Raw genomic sequence first — 19,915 nt, 5'->3', positions numbered from 1 at the left:
ATCACCTGAACCTGGGAACTCGAGGATGTTTTTGAGCCACGATTACACCACTGTACTCCAGTCTAGGTGACAGAATAAAACCCTGTCTTAAATAAATAAATAAATAAATAAATAAATAAATAAATAAATATCATCTTGTGACACACATAAACACAACAAGTACCACTTAGAAGAACCTATTTTATGCTGGGTACTTTACAAAGAGGTTTATATACAGAGTGGTTCATTCTAAGGACAATCCTGCAAGATATGTAGGATCAGCCTTCCTTACAGATGAGAAAAAGAGGTTCAGGGAAATGAGTTCCTTTTCTAAGATCATACAGGTAAAAACAGGCAGAACCAAGACTCAAATAACCAAGATGCAAATCCAAAGTCTTTGTTCTCACTACACCAGCCTGACTGCAGACTTTCTAAGGCTCTAAGATCCTTCCTAAGGTTCTAGCCTCCTTGTCATCCTTCAGCTGGCCACACTGTGAAGGCCTCCAGAGAAACAAGTCAGGGCACTGACAGTGTCAGGTCAACTGAGAAAGGTCTTCCCTTCCCAGTTTCCATGTGCTGCCTATTTCTGGCTTCCCGCCATTTGCTGAACTGTTTTGTCAACTGCTTCGATACTATGGTGACTGGTACTGAGTAAATATCTGACGTTGTTATGACAACCATAAAACACACAATCTAAACTTGTCTCATGCAAATATATAAAATTTACGGGACAGTGGTTACCAGGGGTTGGGAAAGGGAAGAATGAGGAGTGACTGGTAATGGGTACATGATTTCTTCCTGGAGGATGACATGTTCTGGAATTAGATTGTACAACTGTGTGAATATACTAAAACCACTACATTTACCCTTTAAAAAGGTGAAGTTTATGTATATGAATTACAATTTTTTTAAAACTACATGGAGACAATCAAATAGTCAGATATTAACAAGTGTTGGTGAAGATGTAGAGAAACTGTAACCCTCATACAGTGCTGGCAGGACTGTAAAATGGTGCAGTTGCTTTGGAAAACTGTTTGGCATAAAGTGACCATATGATCCAGCAATTCTACTCCTAGAATATATAACGAAGGGAAATGGAAACATATGTCTCTACGAAAACTCGTAGGCCAGCGTTCATAGAAGAATAGTCAAAAATGGAAACAACCCAAACATCCCTCAGCTGACGTCTAAATGAAATACAGTCTGTCCATGCAACAGCATGTTCCTTGACCACAAGAAGGAACAAAGTACTGATACATGCTACAAAATGGGTCAACCATGAAAACATGTTAAGTGAAAGAAGCCAGTCAAAGGCCATCTATTGCATGATTCCACCAATATGCAATGTTCAGAGTAGACAAATCTATAGAAAAAGGAAGTAGATTAATGGTTGCCTCGGGTTGGGATGTCTAAGTGGAAGTAAGAAGTGGGTGCTAACATGTAAGGGCTCCTTTGTGTGATGAAAAACACATACCAAAATTGACTACTGATGGTTACACATCCCTGTGAGTATACAAAAAATCAGTGAATTGTATATTTTAAGTAGCTGAATTGTATGTAAATGAATTACATCTTAATAAAGCTGTTAAAAAAAAAACACATTAATTTCCATTGTTTTTCTCCCCCAGGTAAGAAGTAATGTGAAAAATAGTAATAAATAAATAATGGCCATTAGTTTTTAGGATAATATTTACCTAAAGCTTTGCCATTTTAACTACAGTGAAAATTTTTTTCTTTTTCTTTTTCTATTTTGAGACAGGATCTCCCTCTGTCTCCCAAGCTGGGGTGCAGTGTTGCTGTGATCCTCCCACCTCAGCCTCCTTCAAGTAGCTGGGACTACAGGTGCGTGCCTCCATGCCCAGCTAATTATTTTACTTTTTGTAGAGATGAGGGCTTCCTGTGTTGCCCAGGCTGGTCGCAAACTCCTTGGCTCAAGCAGTCCTCCTGCAGTGGATTCTGGAAGTGCTACGATTACAGGCACGAGCCAGCGCGCCCGCCCAACAGTGGCTTCTGAAAGTGCTACAATTACAGGCATGAGCCAACGCGACCGCCCGACGGTGAAAACTTGTTGTAACGCAGCTTGAAATCGTGCTTCATTAACCATATCAAGGGGATTCAATTCTCTTAAGGAAAAAAAAAAGCTCATTATATAATGACAAGTGGACTTCCCCGAGGCTAAGATCAAGGTTTTCGCCACTGACACAAATACTGCCTCCAGCAAACCCATAAATAGTGACATGTCTCCTAATAGTGACAGGACTTTCAGTAACAAGACTCCTGCACTATCATTTTTTTTCCAGTACTAGCCTTTGGACAGTAGTAACTGAAAAATTACTACAAATTAAACTAGGTAAGGGAGCATAAGAGTGAATAAATTTACTTTATTTTACATTTTCTATTTTTTTGTCTTTTCTTTATTTTTATATATTTTCTAAAAAGTATTACAAGAGCACCTACCTACAAAAAACTGCATTTCCGGTTTGCAATTGAATGTCTTGTTTTACATGTCATTTCACATTTGAGAAGCTATTCAATTATTAGAAAAGTACTCGTCTGAAAATTTTGAAACTTTATTTACTTAGGATCTAAGAATTTAACCGAAAAAACAGAGTAAACACGTCCTTGTCTAAACACCTATGTGTAAACTCTTTGCATTATTTTTGACATGGAGGATGGAAGCAAGATGGGAAACAAATTTAGGGGCTTTTGCAGTACTCTAGCTGAAGATTATGCTGAACTGCGGCAGTGAAGATGGAGAGAAATAGACTGACTAGAGAAATCACAGGGAGACAACATTACTTAGACCGGGTGACGGATACGTACTGAGAGAGGACAGGCTGAAGCGAGTTCTTAGGATGGGGTCTTAGCAACTAAACTCTGAGGGAAGCTTTCCAGGCAATACTAAAGCTTCTTCTCATTCTAGGTCTCTTCCACATCTAGAAAGGATTAATTCCACACCCAAAATAATCCTATTCAGTTTCAAATTAAAGGCCCCCCATCTCAAACACCCATGCCCTGTTAACTCACCCCAGGACACTCAGTCCTGCCTCATCCACGGCCAGCCTGGGCAGACAGGAGTCTCTTTTCTTTTTTTTTTTTTTTTTTTTTTTTTTTTTTTTGAGACAGAGTCTCACTGTGTCGCCCAGGCTGGAGTGCAGTGGCCGGATCTTAGCTCACTGCAAGCTCCGCCTCCCGGGTTCACGCCATTCTCCTGCCTCAGCCTCCCGACTAGCTGGGACTACAGGCGCCCGCCACCTCGCCCGGCTAGTTTTTTGTATTTTTTAGTGAAGACGGGGTTTCACCGTGTTAGCCAGGATGGTCTCGATCTCCTGACCTCGTGATCCACCCGTCTCGGCCTCCCAAAGTGCTGGGATTACAGGCTTGAGCCACCGCGCCCGGCTTCTTTCTTTTAATTTATCAACAAAACTTAAAAGACAAACAAAAATGTATCTCTAAAACATAAAAACCCTATAGATGCACTAGAGGCGAATCACCAAATTTTATTCAAGTATAGAGTATACCAACTCTACTATGAAATCTAAGAAACTCACAGCTTAAAAAGGAATTTCATAGATTTAGGTAGATGAACATCATCATTATACAGATGAAAACAACGAAGTAGAGACTGCTTCAGTCTCACCAAGTGACCTAAAATCATAAGATTTGTACGTGGGTTTTATAACTCCTGATTCTGTCTTCTTACTCTTTTGAGACAAGGTCTGGTGCTGTCGCCTAGACTGGAGTGCAGTGGCAGGATCTTGGCTCACTGCAACCTCCGCCTCTCAGGCTCAAACCATTCTCTCACCTCAGCCTGCTGAGTAGCTGGGACTACAGGTGCATGCCACCAGGCCCAGCTAATTTTTGTATTTTTTTAGAGATGGGGTTTCGCCATGTTGGCCAGGCTGGTCACTCCTGCAAGTGATCCGCCCTGTCAGCCTCCTAAAGTGCTGGGATTACAGGTGTGAGCCACCAGGTCTGGCCTTTCTCACTCTCTTAAACTCACTTTATATAAGATATAGAAAATGATGTTTAAAGCAAGCTGTATAAAGACTATCCCTAGATTTTATAAATCGTATGTTTCAAATGCATTAGCAGATAGTGAGTCACAGTATTATAAATACTAAATAACTTTAAATTATAAGCTAGGCCCAGTGGTGTACACCTGTAGTCCCAGGTATTCAAGAAGCTGAGATTAAAGGATCACTTGAGCCCAGGAGTTTGAATCTAACCTGGGCAAGGTAGCATGATCCTATCTCTAAAATAAAAATAATAATAATATAATCACACCTAAGGAAAGTGGAATAAAGGTCATGGAAGGGAGGAGTAAAAGGACTCATAATCTTAAAGCTATGACTGACGCATAGATATGTAACTAAGTATCAGTTCTTACATCATAAGATGCCTATAATCCCAACACTTTGGGAGGCCTAGGCAGGAGGATTGCTTGAGGCCAGGAATTTAAAATCAGCTTGGGCAACAGTGAGAGATCCTTTATCTACAAAAAGAAAAATAAAAGAAAAATTAGTCAGGCATGGTAGCACACGCCTGTTGTCCCAGCTACTCCAGAGGCTGCAGTGGGAGAATCTCTTGTGCCTGGGAGGTCACGGCTGCAGAAAGCCACGGTCATGCCACTGCACTTCAGCTTGGGTGAGAGTGAAACGCTGTCTTGAAAATAAAATCACAAAATCAGATTGAGAGGCCTGGTGAATTTGCCCTTGAATGATAGTTATAGAATGATTTATATATACATAATACTATAAATATCCTCTGCTTATTAGATCTTTTAAGAAATGCTTTTGCGGGGCGTGGTGGCTCACGCCTTTAATCCCAGCACTTTAGGAGGCAGAGGCGGGCGGATCACCAGGTCAGGAGTTTGAGACCAGCCTGGCCAACATGGTGAAACCCTGTCTCTATTAAAAATACAAAAAAAATAAGCGGGGTGTGGTGGTGCACGCCTGCAATCCCAGCTACTCAAGAGGTTGAGGCAGGATAATCATCTGAGGCAGGATAATTGCTTGAATCCGGGAGGCGGAGGTTGCAGTGAGCCGAGATCACGCCACTGCACTCCATACTGGGTGACAGAGCGTGGCTCACCTCAAAAAAAAAAAAAAAGCTTTCATATCCCTGGTTACAAATTATTTTAAGTCTCCTATGAAAAGGATACAGGGACATGAAAAGCCAAATTATGAGTTACATCAACCAGAAAGCCAGATTATGAATTATATTAAAAAGTTTTCAAATTACCTTATAGAATAAATATGGATTAATCTGTAGCAACTGAAAAGTTTTGTATTTTACTTCAAATTTTAAAAGTACAAATAAAAAATACGATATAGACAGATATATTTCTAATTAACCAAAGAAGAGAACGGAAGATGAAGAGACATTCCACTTAGTTCACTAGAGCCTGATGTAAAATCTGTTGGCTTGTGTGAAGTGATACTACGCTAAGGAATCCAGTCTAGGGCATACCAAAACTTTCTAGGCTCACGTGTTTCTGATCAAAAATAACCAGAGGCTGCCTTTTCCCAAGGGGGCCCTGTGATTCAGGCCAAAAATTCCATAGCTCTAAACTTCAACTGCCAAACTGCATACACAAATGAGAAATACTCTGAATTACTTTTTAACCAAAGTGATACAGATAATTAGAACCAGATGTCTTATTCAACACTACATATTAAATTGTATATTAATATATGTTCATGTACTTTATTTACCTGCTGAATGAGATGGAAAGATCTATGAAGAGGTCATACTAGCATCTAAACTCACAGGTTAGAGGTCAAAGCCACAGGAATGATAGAAGGCAATTTTTAAAGTTGATATTGGTAGAAAATGGTCTAACTTATAAAGGAGGGAGACTGCATATATTTAAAGTACCTAATGTGAAAACATATACAAAGGATGTCAATTTCAGCACCTTTTTTTTGTTTGTTTTTTGAGACGAAGTCTCACTCTGTAGCCAGGCTGGAGTGCAGTGGCACGATCTCGGCTCACCGCAACCTCTGCCTCCCGGGTTCAAGCGATTCTCCTGCCTCAGCCTCCAGAGTAGCTGGGATTACAGGCACACGCCACTGCATCCAGCTAATTTTTTGTATTTTTAGTAGAGATGGGGTTTCACCATGTTGGCCAGGCTAGTCTTGAACCCCCAACCTCAGGTAATCCGCCCACCTCAGCCTCCCAAAGTGCTAATTACAGGTGTGAGCCACCGCACCTGGCCTTAGCACTGTTTATGATAGTAAAAGATTGGGAAGGGCCATAAGGAAGTGATTTAAAAAATTGTGTTACACCCATACAGTGGAACAGTGTGCAGACTATCACACGCACGGAGTATCACTCAGCTGGATCTACTTGTGCTACGGTGGAACCAGCTCCAGAACAGCTTAAGAAAGAAGCAAGATGCAGGACAGTAAAGACAGTATGGGAGGGGAAGGAGGTTCATTTTTAATTAATTAAAGAAGAGAATAAATACTATTTTAAAAAATACCTGGTGGTATCTTCTTAGCAGTCCCTTTTTTGCTTCTTGGACTTCTTTTTCCAGGTATTTTTTTGTCCTTTCCCAAGAAGGCCTGTTCATCTCTGGAGCCTTCACAAAGGGTGTTTTCTGAGTTCTCACCTGCGGCCACCTCGCAGCTCAATATGCAGCTTTCATTATTATTGAGACTGTCCTGCTCAGACACTTGGGGCTTTCCCATTGCACTGTCACTGCTGGTCAGATGCTCAGGCCCGTCCCCATCAAGCTGATTTTCATTTTCATCTGATGCAGAAGGCAGGCAGGTCACACTCCTTTCCACGCTGTCACCAGGATGACATCCATCTTGTGGTTCTATTTGCAGATTATATGTAGGAGTATCGCTGTCATCCATTAGAGCATCCTTTGCTGAACCATTTAAAGTTATATTAAAGACCTTCCATGTCTACAATGACAAAAAGAAAAGAGCTACTTCATTTTCTAACCTTTGCAGATTCTCAGTGATCTCTGATTTTCCCCTCCTCTTAGGTTGTTTCACTGTAAATAGGGAAGAGAAGGAAACGACTTAAGTTCATTCCCTTTCAGCATATGCAACCCAACCCCGAACTCAGCTGGTTCTCACGTGAATACCATAGGAGTCAACCCTGGCTCCTCAAGATAATCACCTGAGAGGCTGCCCAAATTCTGTTCTAGACCATTCCATTGGAATCTCTGAGGATGGAACCTAGGCACTGCTATTTTTGAAGTCCTCTAGGTGAGTCTAATGTGCATCAGGTTGGGACCGCTGCCTTAATGAAATGACTAGTTAAATAGGTTACGTGCTGAAATTGGTCTCTTATGTTGATCTCTGGACACTTAGCAGACAACTGAAAGCTAGTTGTATAAGCTCTTCCCTGGCTAAACAGCAGCAATATTTGGAAATGAAAATGTTCACAGATTTTTTTCTAAAAAAACCTAGAAAAAAGTATGTGAGGGGAAGTTTGGGTAGCATATATTTATACTATCGTTATCTCTTTTATTTCCTAAAAATAAGCCCTGGAAGGTACCTTAGAGTTGTCATCAAAATCCTTTTGAACACTTACAAAAAAAAAAAAAAGCCATGGTTAACTCTAGGCTAGTCTTAGTGTAGAACTGGAAGAAAAGCTAAATCTGCTTGAGGAATACCACTAATATTTGTAAAATTAACAAAACAGACTGCAAGCCCTTTATCAGTCATCTTTTATCTCCTCTTATTATCTAAAAGTATATTACATTTTAAGAAAAATGATAGGTATGAAAGAAATACTCCAGTAATTCTGGAAAAAAACCTCAGTGAGAGGACCTCTAAAGATTCTTCAACTTAATGAGTAGAAACGCTTAATCTTTAGAAACATGTATATAAAGTACAGTCTTTAAAAACATCAGAAGTACAAAATAAAATATTCTCCCTATACCATTAAGGAAGGAGACTACCGCTTCTCCTGCTACCCTCCTCTCCCCCACTTTTGCCTAGTTTATAAGACAAGAGAAAAGGGAGAAAGCAAAAAGTTAGAAAGAAACAGAAGATAAATAGCCAGACGGCCCTGGCACCCCCACCCGACCCTGGTGGCTAAAAAAATAATATTAACCCCTGACCTAAACTACTTGTGTTATCTGTAAATTCCAGACATTGTATGAGGAAGCACTGCAAAACTTTCTGTTCTGTTAGCTGATGCATGTAGCCCCCGAGTCACGTTCCCCACGCTTGCTCGATCCATCACGACCCTTTCACATGGACCCCTTAGAGCTATAAGCCCTTAAATGGGTCAAGAATTTCTTTTTCAGGGAGCTCGGCTCTTAAGACACGAGTCTGCTGACGCTCCCGGCCAAATGAAGCCTCTCCCTTCTTTAATCTGGTGTCGGAAGAGTTTTGTCTGCAGCTCGTCCTGTGACACCATCATATATTTTCAGCATATTTTGCAACTCGGATACTAAAATATCTAAATCTGGCTGGTATTATTTTCCTTAAAATATATACTACATATCTCTACTGATCTGTGAAACTGGTAACATCCTCAGCTGTTTTCCCATTTGTGTAATTAAGAGGTATTCTAACACATATCTGCAATTGAAAGCATAAGCTTTTACTTTTACCTTCAAGAGACATGGAGGTCACAGGCACGGGGGAGGGTGGAACTAGAAAGCATTGTATAGAGAGCCCAAAACGGTAACAGTCACGTCTTGCTGAGGCTCCATCATGAAACAGAAACTGTGCCAGGAACTAGGTACAGGGCTTACACCTATAATTCCAACACTTTGGGAGGCCAAGGTTGGAGGATAATTTGAAGGTACAGTGGCTTACACCTATAACTCCAACACTTTGGGAGGCCAAGGCTGGACGATAATTTGAGTCCAGAAGTTTGGGACCAGCCTGGGCAACAGTGTGAGACCCTGTCTCTCTATATATACATTTTTATAAATTAGTCGGATGTGGTAGTGTGCACCCACAGTCCCAGCTACTCAGAAGGCTGAGGTGGCAGGATCAATTGAGCTCAGGAGGTAGAGGGTGCAGTGAGCCATGATCGTGCCACTGCACTCCAGCCTGGACAACAGAGCCAGACCCTGTCTCAAAAGACAAAACAAAACAGAAACTGTGCCAGGAACCTCATACCTTATACCTTCTTTCTAGTACTCAAAGCAAGCCTACATCATGGGTATTCACAGGGTTTTAGATGAAAAATCTGAAACTCAAAGAGGCAAAATAACTTAAGATCATATTCCCGGCAAGAAGTGGAACTGGACCTGAAACTAGTTCCTCCTGACGTCGGATCCCAGGAGGTACAGCATCATGGGTAAGAGTGCAGGCAGACCTGGGGTCAAGTTTGACTCTGCCATTTAACAAGCTGTTTTTGCAACTTTAGTAAAGTTAATTAGCATCCACAAGCCTCAATTTTCTCATCTGTAAAACTGAAGAACTGTAACACCTACCTCAAGGAGTCATTTTTGAAGCTTAGTCAACGCTGCTGGTAAAGCACCTAGTGGAGTATTTGGCCCACAGTAAAAGCTCAATAAAAGTTATTACTTCCCAAATCTCACAGGTTGATATAAAGCACTGATAGGTTTACTCGACTGAGGCCTTAGCCTTACCGCAGGTTCAGTAACAGCTTTTCCAGACATCCCAGAAATGATGAGGTTCCTAAAAACAGACCGATGCTAAGCAGCATCACCAGAAGGCTGAAGGATGAATTTATGATAGCGATATCTCATTCAGTTCCTGGAGTGTTTAATATCCATTCTGAGCACTCTGTTTCAGACGACTAAGAAACTTAGAAATTAGTCATTAAGACTTCTTGCTGTGGCTGGACTTGGTGGCTCATGTCTGTTATTCCAGCACTTTGGAAGACTGAAGCCAGAGGATTGCCTGAGGCCAGGATTTCAAGATCAGCCTGTGTAATATAGCAAGACCCTGTCTCTTTAAGGAAAACTAAAAACCAAAAAATCGAAAGACTCTTTGGTAAGTATGAAGTTACAGATCATATTTACAGCTTTGTTGAGTGTCATGTGCCAAGCCCTGACTTAAACTATTTAGCCTAATACTCCTATTCAATTCTTGCAATGACCCTAGCAGATAGGTAATTTTAGTGCCATTTTACTGATAAGAAGCCAAGACTTGTATCTCATCAAGTCCCTCAGCTAGTAAGTTTAGAAATGGAATTTAGACCAGTTATAATCCTGATATGGACAATAGGGAGACAATAACTTATATTTCATTCCAGCTATGGTATGCCCCAATTAGGGATCTACCCTACAGTAGAGGACCCAAATCTAATGACCAACAAGTTCAAGTTCCTGGAAGGACTTCTCTCTTTCCCTGCGAAGTACTAGATCCACACAGTACCTCACTTCCTATGTAGCTCAACTTCCGTCGGAAACTTTCTTAAGTGGGAGGGTGCAGGGAGGATATACTATTTAAGTAAAGTCGCTATTACCAGTACAGTACATATCCATTTCTGTGGGCCTCAAGACATTTTGCCTGCAACTCTTGTGATGACATAATTTAACTCATAAGATAATTTTATAAAATATTTTCTAATATTGACTTTCATGCTCTTTCCAAGGTGTGAATATGCTGTAGTTTAAGAAATAAAGATACCTGGCCAGGCACAGTGGCTCATGCCTGTAACCCGAGCACTTTGAGATATGAGGCAGGTGGATCACTTGAGGGTCAGGAGTTCGAGACCAGCCCTGGCCAACATGATGAAACTCCATTTCTACTAAAAATACAAAAATTAGCCAGGCGTGGTGGCGCATGCCTGTAGTCCCAGCTACTAGGGAGGCTGAATCAGAAGAATCGCTTGAACCTGAGGGGTGGAGGTTGCAGTGAGCTGAGACTGCACCATTGCATGCCAGCCTGGGTGACAGAGGGAGACTTTGTGAAAGAAAAGAAAAGAAGAAAAGAAAGGAAGAAAGAGAAGAGGAAAGGAAAGGAAGGAGAGAGAGAAAGGGAAAGGAGAGGAAAGGAAATGAAAGGAAAAGGAAGGAAGGAAGGAAGGAAGGGGTGAGGGGGAGGGGGAGGGAAGGGGAGAGGAGGAAAGGGAAGGGAAGGGAAGGGAAGGGAAAGGGAAAGGAAAGGGATTCCTAACAATGCATCAAGGTCTGGCTCAAAAGTCACTTACCCTAGTTTGCCTTCCCTGATTTCTCCATCACAAAGACCAACACGTAATGTACAACAGCACTGCTGTCATTCAGTCCTTCCCAAATACAGCTCTGCACTTTGTATTTTTGCATATATGTCATACTAGAGTTAAGCCATTTGAATACTCAGAACCCAGGCATAGATAATTTTCATTCTTTGCAATGTTTAGCCCTGGGCCTTGTACTTACTAGATTCATGAAAGAGTAAGGAAACAATTTTCTACTGTTTCTCTCTGAACGGGGGTAAGTCAGACACATGGAATCCCATCTGCATCCCTGCCCCTATTCTGAGAGGCAATGGGACCTACTGCACAATATTTGGCTTCTGTCTGCATCCCTAACACATTTCAATACAAATGCCTTAACTTAAGCAATAGGGTAAACTTCCTAATGGGGTTTATAATCCGTATAGTCTTACTGGTTTTAGAAACAGTTATAAATTAAACGTTTATTTTTGTCTCTTCCTCTTTCCTCTCCCTTAATGCTACAGGAATAGCATTTCAACAGGCTGATCTTCTGGTATACCTAGTATCTCACTACAAAGCACTTGGGCAAGAGAAAATTCACAAGGAGAAAGACGCCCAGTTAATACACAGTATTTTAAAATGTGTGCTAATAGTGCGTGGGACCTGAGGATTATTAGTTGAGACTGCATTCAAACTTATTTGCTGTATCTAAACAGTAAAGCTATTTTGTAGTAATCCCTAAGTCTATACAAATTCTCACAAAAGAAACAGGGACATGCTACAATCACTGCTACAGCACTGATTGTGGCGTATTTTGTCTTTTAAAAGCAAAACAGCGAGTGCTGTCCAAGATTCCAGACTCTTGTGGCAAGAAAGCATTCCAAACATGTACACTGTATAAAAATCATTTGATGCATTGCCTCTCTACAGCTTAAGAATTTCAAACAACCATATTAAAGTGAGGCTTATACAAAACACGAGAACTCCCAAACTTTAAGGAAGAACATTAAATAAATGAACAATTTAAAGTAACAGGCTAAGAAAAAAAAAAATCTCCATTTTACCAAAAGCATATCTCAATTCTGGATTGGATTTGACTTCATTTTTTACACATCTTAATGGATGTCCAAAGAGATTAAACATTAGGTGTTACTAAAATTTTAAAAAATAATTTATGGGAATACACAGTGAAATATGTACTATTTCATTGAAATGCTTTAAGACTATGGGTGCCATTTTTCTGTATTTCATACAAATCAGATAAATACTATACTTTTACTTTTGAAGCCAAGATCCTTCTGAAGAATAAAGATTCAAGCCCAAATTTAAATTTGATTTATAGCCAAACCAACATTTAGAGGAATATAGTCACCAAACTAATAACGCGGTTTATTAACACCAAGTTCAAATTTGTCTATTCCCAGCCAATTCAGAACTGAGGAAGAAAGTGACCACGTCCAAGGCCATGTGTGATGGCTCATGCCTGTAATCCTGGTGATTTGGGAGGCCGAGGCAAGCGCATTGCTTGAGGTCAGGAGTTCGAGACCAGCCTGGCCAACATGGTGAAACCTCGTCTCTACTTAAAAAAAAATACAAAAATTAGCTAGGCATGGTGGTGGGCATCTGTAATCCTGGGTACTTGGGAGGCTGAGGCAGGAAACTAGCTTGAACCTGGGAGGCAGAGGTTGCAATGAGCCAAGATCTCACCACTGCACTCCAGCCTGGGTGACACAGCAAGACCCTGTCTCAAAAAAGAAAGTGACCACATCCATATGATTCTCTTTATCACTGACATTCCATACCACTTTACATTTATTTTTACCTCTTTACTCATTAGATAGGTTCCAATACCACTTACATCTCATTGCTAAATGTATAGTTTTCTTCTCTGATTAACACTTTGTTTAAACAAACATACCCTGAGACAATATTCAGTACAACAGCAATCAAAAGTATGCCTCAGAGGGATGGTGGTGAAAAACGTTGTGACACACAATAAAAAATTCATTTTTCACTGAGCTCCTGAACCCACAAAATATATACATTTATGCAGCTAAAACTTAACACAGGTGAATCACTCTGATATGTTCTTTATTCCATTCAATACGATTTCATATATTTAAAAAATGCTGTTCAAGATCCACTAGGTTGATTTCATATCCCACTGATGAGTGTCGACCACAACAGTACGCCAGAAGGCAGTTTCTAGGAATTAACAGTATCTCAGCCTGAGGACCCCCGAGTGAGGACCACAGAGGGTAGCGATGATCTCCAAACTGTTTTCTGAAAATAATGCAGATCATTTGGAATTTAGATACAAACTTCATTTAAAATGTCGTTCTCATAATTTCAATGTAATAACGTATGCTAGGCCAGGCACGGTGGCTCATCTGTAATTCTAGCACTTTGGGAGGCTGAGGCAGGTGGATCGTCTGAGCTCAGTTGTTCAAGACCAGCCTGGGCAACACAGTGAGACCCCCACGTCTCCACTAAAAAAAAAAATTAGCCAGGTGTGGTGGTGCATGCCTACAGTCCCGGCTACGTGGCTGAAGGGGGAAGATCACTTGAGCCTGGGATGTAGCAAGCTGTGATCTCACCACTGCACTCTAACCTGGGCAACAGAGCAAGACTGTGTCTCAAAATAGAGTAATAATGACTCAGGGCTCCTTAGCTGACATCTTCAACTGTTAGCTCTATTCTACACCTATGCTATTCAAAATGGTAGCCACCAACCACACACGGCTACTGAGTATCTGAAACATGAACACACACTGAGGGACTCAATTTTTCATTTTTATAAATTTTAATACATTTATTTATTTATTTATTTTTTTTTTTGAGACGGAGTCTGGCTCTGTCGCCCAGGCTGGAGTGCAGTGGCGCAATCTCGGCTCACTGCAAGCTCCACCTCCCGGGTTCACGCCATTCTACTGCCTCAGCCTCCCGAGTAGCTGGGACTACAGGTACCACCACCTCGCCCGGCTAGTTTTTTGTATTTTTAGTAGAGATGGGGTTTCACCGTGTTAGCCAAGATGGTCTCGATCTCCTGACCTCATGATCCGCCCACCTCGGCCTCCCAAAGTGCTGGGATTACAGGCGTGAGTCACTGTGCCCAGCCAAATTTAAATTTTTAAATGGACATCAATTCAGTTACTGAAAAACTTAAGTATGTTTGGAATAACTTGGGTATGTGAATGTTTTTCACCTGTACACTTTATGAAATTGAAATGTAGTTCAAGCATTTCCAATGAAAATTGTGTCCAAATTAAGATGTGCTATATTTATAAAATACATACCATATTTCAATGACTTAGTATGAATAAAATCAATATAAAAGAATTCATTAATTCTACATATTGATTACATGTTGAAATAATACTTTAGATATACTGAATAAACTATTACTAAAATTAATTTCTCCCTTTGAAAATTTTTAATGTGGTTACTAGACAACAAAATTATATATATGTCTCACATATTTCTAAATTATATATATGTCTCACATATTTCTAAATTTTATATATGTCTCACATATTTCTATTGGACAACGCTGCTGTCTATGACATTGCCTTGGCAGTGCCACAGCAGCCAAATATGGCTCATGGTGAATCACTCCGCTTTAGATTCTTCCTTTGCTAACACAAGTTGTGCTACAGGTATTTCCTGGATATAGATATTATTATTACTGTAATTAAACAAATGCAAATACTTGTTGAAGGAAATAGATACTATTTAAAATTAATTTTTACCTCCTCATTTCCCATATTCACAATGTAAATCACTAGATCATGCTGTTCCTTTTTTCGTACTTCCCCATATTCAAAATATCCCTGGCACTTCATAAAAGTTAAATAGTATTGTAATTAAAATTAGTAAAACAGTCTTTCAGTAATCACTCTAAATACCTAAATTTCTACCTAATAGTACAGTATAAAAGTAAATCATATTGTTTTAATATTTCTTTAATAAGAATAAAAAATATAATTTCATAAAGATTTAGTTCTTCATTTAGCAAAAAGAAAGGCCATAGAAGAGAAAATGTATGCTATGAGGTATGCAGGAAGGATAAAAATGTGACAAAGGTACAAGATACAAAAGGAAAAACAAGAATAAACGTGAAGGTAATGATTCTAAGGGAAAAACAACATCAAATACAGATTTTCAGTTATGAAGAGAGAGCACTGTTAAAAATATGAAGAAATTAAATGAAACTATGTGACTCATATTCCCCAAAAAACCTTGGGGCAGATAAAGTGAATGAAAGGAAGCATAATTTGTTTCATATTCCTCAATCCTGCCTTTCACAATGGGGCTTGGTTCAAGATAGCTTATGTATTTACAGGGCTTTTGAGTTCAAAATCCATTACATAAATGGGAATGACAGGTCAAAAGCCTCACTGTGGGTATACCCAAGCAGTACAAGCATAAAGAGTCATCTCTCTTCCCTTGTCCCTCTCTTATGCACAGATATATACAAGTTCTACTTAAGTAAACAAAAGAGAAGTAAACACATCCAAATTGTGCTTATTCGGTTTTAAATACCTCTTTGTTGTAAAAATGTACTGCAATCATACTTTTAAGCCGCAACCAACAGAATCTAAGACTTGAAAATACTTTGGTTCAGATTATAGCCAACTCTTTTAAAACAAAAATCATGTTTACTGCCTGTATCAACTATATATCCTCATGGAAACTGTCTTACACTTGACTTATTAAATAGACACATAAAACTATACATTGTTTTAAAATGTCAATTTTTGAAAATACAATGGCAAAAGCAAATTATTAGAACTTTCTTTTAAGATGTCTGACAAAATCGCTTGCATTATCTGAATAAAATGCTGAGACTAGTCGGGAACAGTGGTGTGCCTGTAGTGTCAGCTACTCAAGAGACTGGGGTGAGAAGCTTGCTCCAGCCGGGGAGTTTGAGACCAGCCTGGGCAACACATCAAGACTCCATCTCTTTAACAATTATTGAAGATTTAGTAAGTGTCAGTGTTTAAAGTTTGTTACATATATATAATTTAATCCTTGTAAGTCCTATAAAGTAGTTCTAAAATTATTTCCATTTTTTACAGAAGTAAACAACAATAGAAAGATGAAACACATAGGCCTCGGTCACACTGCTATTACGTGGCAAAGTCAGGATTCAATTTAGAATCTGATTCCAGAGCCTGTATCCTTAACCACTATAATCATTTTTATATTACTTTTAAAAACCAGCTGTTTTCACATATATATGTTGTAAATACCAAATCGCTACTTTAAGGAGGCCACAAAATGAACATTTCCAATATCTTGAGATGTTTTTCAAATATGTCAAATGTAGAAAAATAGGTTACACGGCAAATACATAAAACCCACCAATAAGGCTCTTGATTTGCTGCATTCCTTTAATATTCTGAGTTCATTTCTTCAGGTTTATATGTTGGGCTATATAACCACCCCATTAGAAATTATCTGACATTCATAAGATACCTGACATTCATCTTTGTGCATTTAGAAAAATTTCTACCAGGCAGGCCACAGGTACTTACCAAACCAATATCACGTTAAAGAAGAGGGACTAACATGCAAGAGTCTCCAAACTTTGGTGGTGTACTTATAATATTTATATATCATCTATATATCTCAGATATAGCTAAGATATATGTGAGATACATAAGATATAGCTTGCATATATATCATACATAGATACAGATAAAAGATATGTTATATATTTGATATATCATTTATATATCTATATATCTTTATATATCTCATATATGGTTGATATAGACGAGATACATACGATAGAGCTTATATATGTATCATATACAGATATGTCAAAGATATATAGCTTTATATATAATAAAAATCAAATATATACTATATAATGAAGATACATATCAAAGATATACCATATATCTTTGCTTATTATAATCAGTAATATATATACATATACATACACACACACACACACACACACATATACTTCCCCCCCCCAGATACATGGTCTAACTTTGTCCCCCAGGCTGGAGTGCAGTGGCAAGGTCATAGCTCACAGCAGCCTTGAACTCCTGGGCTCGAGCAATTCTTCCACCTTAGCCTCCCAAATAGCTGGGGCTACAGGTGTGTGCCATCACATCCAGCTAATTTTTAAATTTTTTGTAGAAACAGAGTCTCACTATGCTGTCCACTCTGGTCTCAAACTCTTGGCCGCAAGTGATCCTGCCACCTCAGCCTCCCAAAGTGCCACGATTACAGATGTGAGCCGCCACACCCAGCCTAGGCAACGAAACTGATCATGCGTATACCCACTGTAGGTATATCTGTTCATAAACCATATGTACATATGCTGTATACATATATATGTATATATTCTTTGTGGGTTTTTTTGAGACAGAGTCTCTGTTGCCCAGGCTGGAATGCAGTGGTGTGATCTTGGCTCACTGCAACCTCTGCCTCTCGGTTCAAGTGATTCTCCCACTTCAGCCACCTGAGTAGCTGGGATTACAGGCACGCACCACCATGCCCAGCTAAGTTTTGTATTTTTAGTAGAGGTAGGGTTTCGCCACGTCGGCCAGGCTTATCTCGAACTCCTGACCTCAAGTGATCTACCGGCCTCGGCCTCCCAAAGTGCTGGGATTACAGACTTGAGCCAGCACCCGGCCCGGTCATTTTAAACAAATGCAAAAACAAACATGAAGAAAGAATGTACTTCTGGCAAGGGCAGACTCCTGCTGATAACCAGAAAAGCCGGCAGAAAGCTTCAGCTGGGAAGCCGAAAAAGCTGAGCAGAGTGCTGAGTAGGTTCACAGAGCTGGAGGAAAAACCAGAGTTCGAGGTCTTCCAAGAAGAGGGGACCACAGGCCTTCTGGTGGGACCTACAAGCGATACTCCCCAGAAGAAAAGGCAAGGCTGGAACAGATCAGTGCTCGCAGGGACTAACCCAGAAGAATCCACCATCTCATCTCTGGTTGATTTAAGGTGATCTGTTCTAACCTGGTTGCCTGCCAGAAACTAAAGTCAATCCTCGCTGCAAAAAAATCCAACAAAGGTTCAAATTATTTCCACAACCTTTCATATGTAATATTCAGTATAGAATCCAAAACAACCAGGCACGCAAGAGATCACACCTTGATTTAAAAAAGAAAACTAGGGGAAAAAACAGCAGAAACAGATGCATAGGAGAGCCACATACTGGAGGCAGGGAGGGAGTGGTATGTCCGGAGCAAGGAGTTGGGAGCATATAGAAGGTTTAAAATAGTCAGTGTGGGAAACTGAAACAGTAACTGACCTGGCAACTGTGGAGGACGGCAGGGCTGCCGGGAAGGTCTACTGAGATGAGTTCCACTACATATTCCACTCCATTCGACTTGGTTTCATACACTGTCTTCAAATCAATCTCATCATGAAAATCATCCACAATCCAGCTAAAAGAATCCTACACCTTAATCTTCTACTTGAGTACAAAATATCATTAAGACTGATACCTATGCTGGAATTTCTTTCATCATAATGGAAAGACTCAACACCAATTTCCATTTGTGCTCCTTCTTTATTCTTGACTGCACCACCATTCTTCTTCCCACTTTATGTAGACAAGTGAAAGCAGTTTTTAAAACCCTTGCCTCTGGTTTACTTCACTTAAAGAAAATTAATTCTTAAAATGTTGACTTGGCTGGGCATGGTGGCTCACGCCTGTAATCCCAGCACTTTGGGAGGCCGAGACGGGTGGATCACGAGGTCAGAAGATCGAGACCATCCTGGCTAACATGGTGAAACCCCGTCTCTACTAAAAATACAAAAAATTAGCCACGCGTGGTGGCGGGCACCTGTAGTCCCAGCTACTCAGGAGGCTGAGGCAGGAGAATAGTGTGAACCCGGGAGACGGAGATTGCAGTGAGCTGAGATCATGCCACTGCACTCCAGCCTGGGCGCCAGAGCAAGACTCTGGCTCAAAAAAAAAAAAAAAAAGTTGACTTATATAAGTTAATTTGAAATTTCACATTATTTCTTAGCAATTTCAGATTCTTCTAACATAGATACATGACTGAATTCTTATACCTATACAAGAAAGCCAACGTATGTGGCTGGGCATGGTGGCTCAGCACTCTGCGAGGATCACTTGAGACCAGGGATTTAAGACCAGCCTGGGCCTTAAAGCGAGACCCCATCTCTACAGACAATCTAAAATATTAGCTGAGCATGGTGGCGTGTGCCTGTGGTCCTAGCTACTCTGGTGGCGTGTGCCCGCGGTCCTAGCTACTCTGGAAGCTGCAGTGGGAGGACTGCTTGAGGCCAGGAGTTCAAGGCAGCAGTGAGCTATGACCCTCCCTTCATTCCAGTCTGGGAAACAGAGCAACACCTTGCCTCTTAAAAAGAAGAAAAAAGTTGGCCAGGCGCGGTGGCTCAAGCCTGTAATCCCAGCACTTTGGGAGGCCGAGACGGGCGGATCACGAGGTCAGGAGATGGAGACCATCCTGGTGAACATGGCGAAACCCCGTCTCTACTAAAAAATACAAAAAACTAGCCGGGCGAGGTGGCGGGCGCCTGTAGTCCCAGCTACTCGGGAGGCTGAGGCAGGAGAATGGCGTGAACCCGGGAGGCGGAGCTTGCAGTGAGCTGAGATCCGGCCACTGCACTCCAGCTCGGGAGACAGAGCAAGACTCCGTCTCAAAAAAAAAAAGAAAAAAGTATAGTTACAGGCAAATTCACATATATTTTCTTCTGCCATCCTCACTGTCTACTTTTTCTTATCTTGAAAAATTATGATATAACGTTGCCCTCTGAATGGGAACAAGATGCTCCTGCCCCACATTCAGAGGAACGCTGGTTTCAAACTGCTCATGCGATACAAGTG

The 19,915-nt window shown here is 40.5% G+C and overlaps 1 protein-coding gene across 4 annotated transcripts in view; it reads right to left on the bottom strand.

Annotated features, from left to right (window-relative positions):
* The window catches only part of CNST (consortin, connexin sorting protein), a 116,025-nt gene that overhangs the window by 71,736 nt on the left and 24,374 nt on the right, over positions 1–19,915 (bottom strand). For 3 of the 4 annotated variants that reach the window (XM_007990031.3, XM_073011914.1, XM_073011915.1), the window contains exon 2: positions 6,467–6,896. The exons of the other annotated variant lie outside the window; for it this stretch is intronic. In XM_007990031.3, the coding sequence (XP_007988222.1) occupies positions 6,467–6,845 (379 nt within the window). In that variant the 5' untranslated portion in view covers positions 6,846–6,896. The remainder of the gene's footprint in view (positions 1–6,466; positions 6,897–19,915) is intronic. 4 annotated transcript variants of the gene reach the window in all.

Source organism: Chlorocebus sabaeus, chromosome 25 (genome assembly GCF_047675955.1).
Source record: "Chlorocebus sabaeus isolate Y175 chromosome 25, mChlSab1.0.hap1, whole genome shotgun sequence".
Taxonomy (NCBI): Eukaryota; Metazoa; Chordata; class Mammalia; order Primates; family Cercopithecidae; genus Chlorocebus; species Chlorocebus sabaeus.
This window is presented reverse-complemented; position numbering and strand designations above follow the sequence as displayed.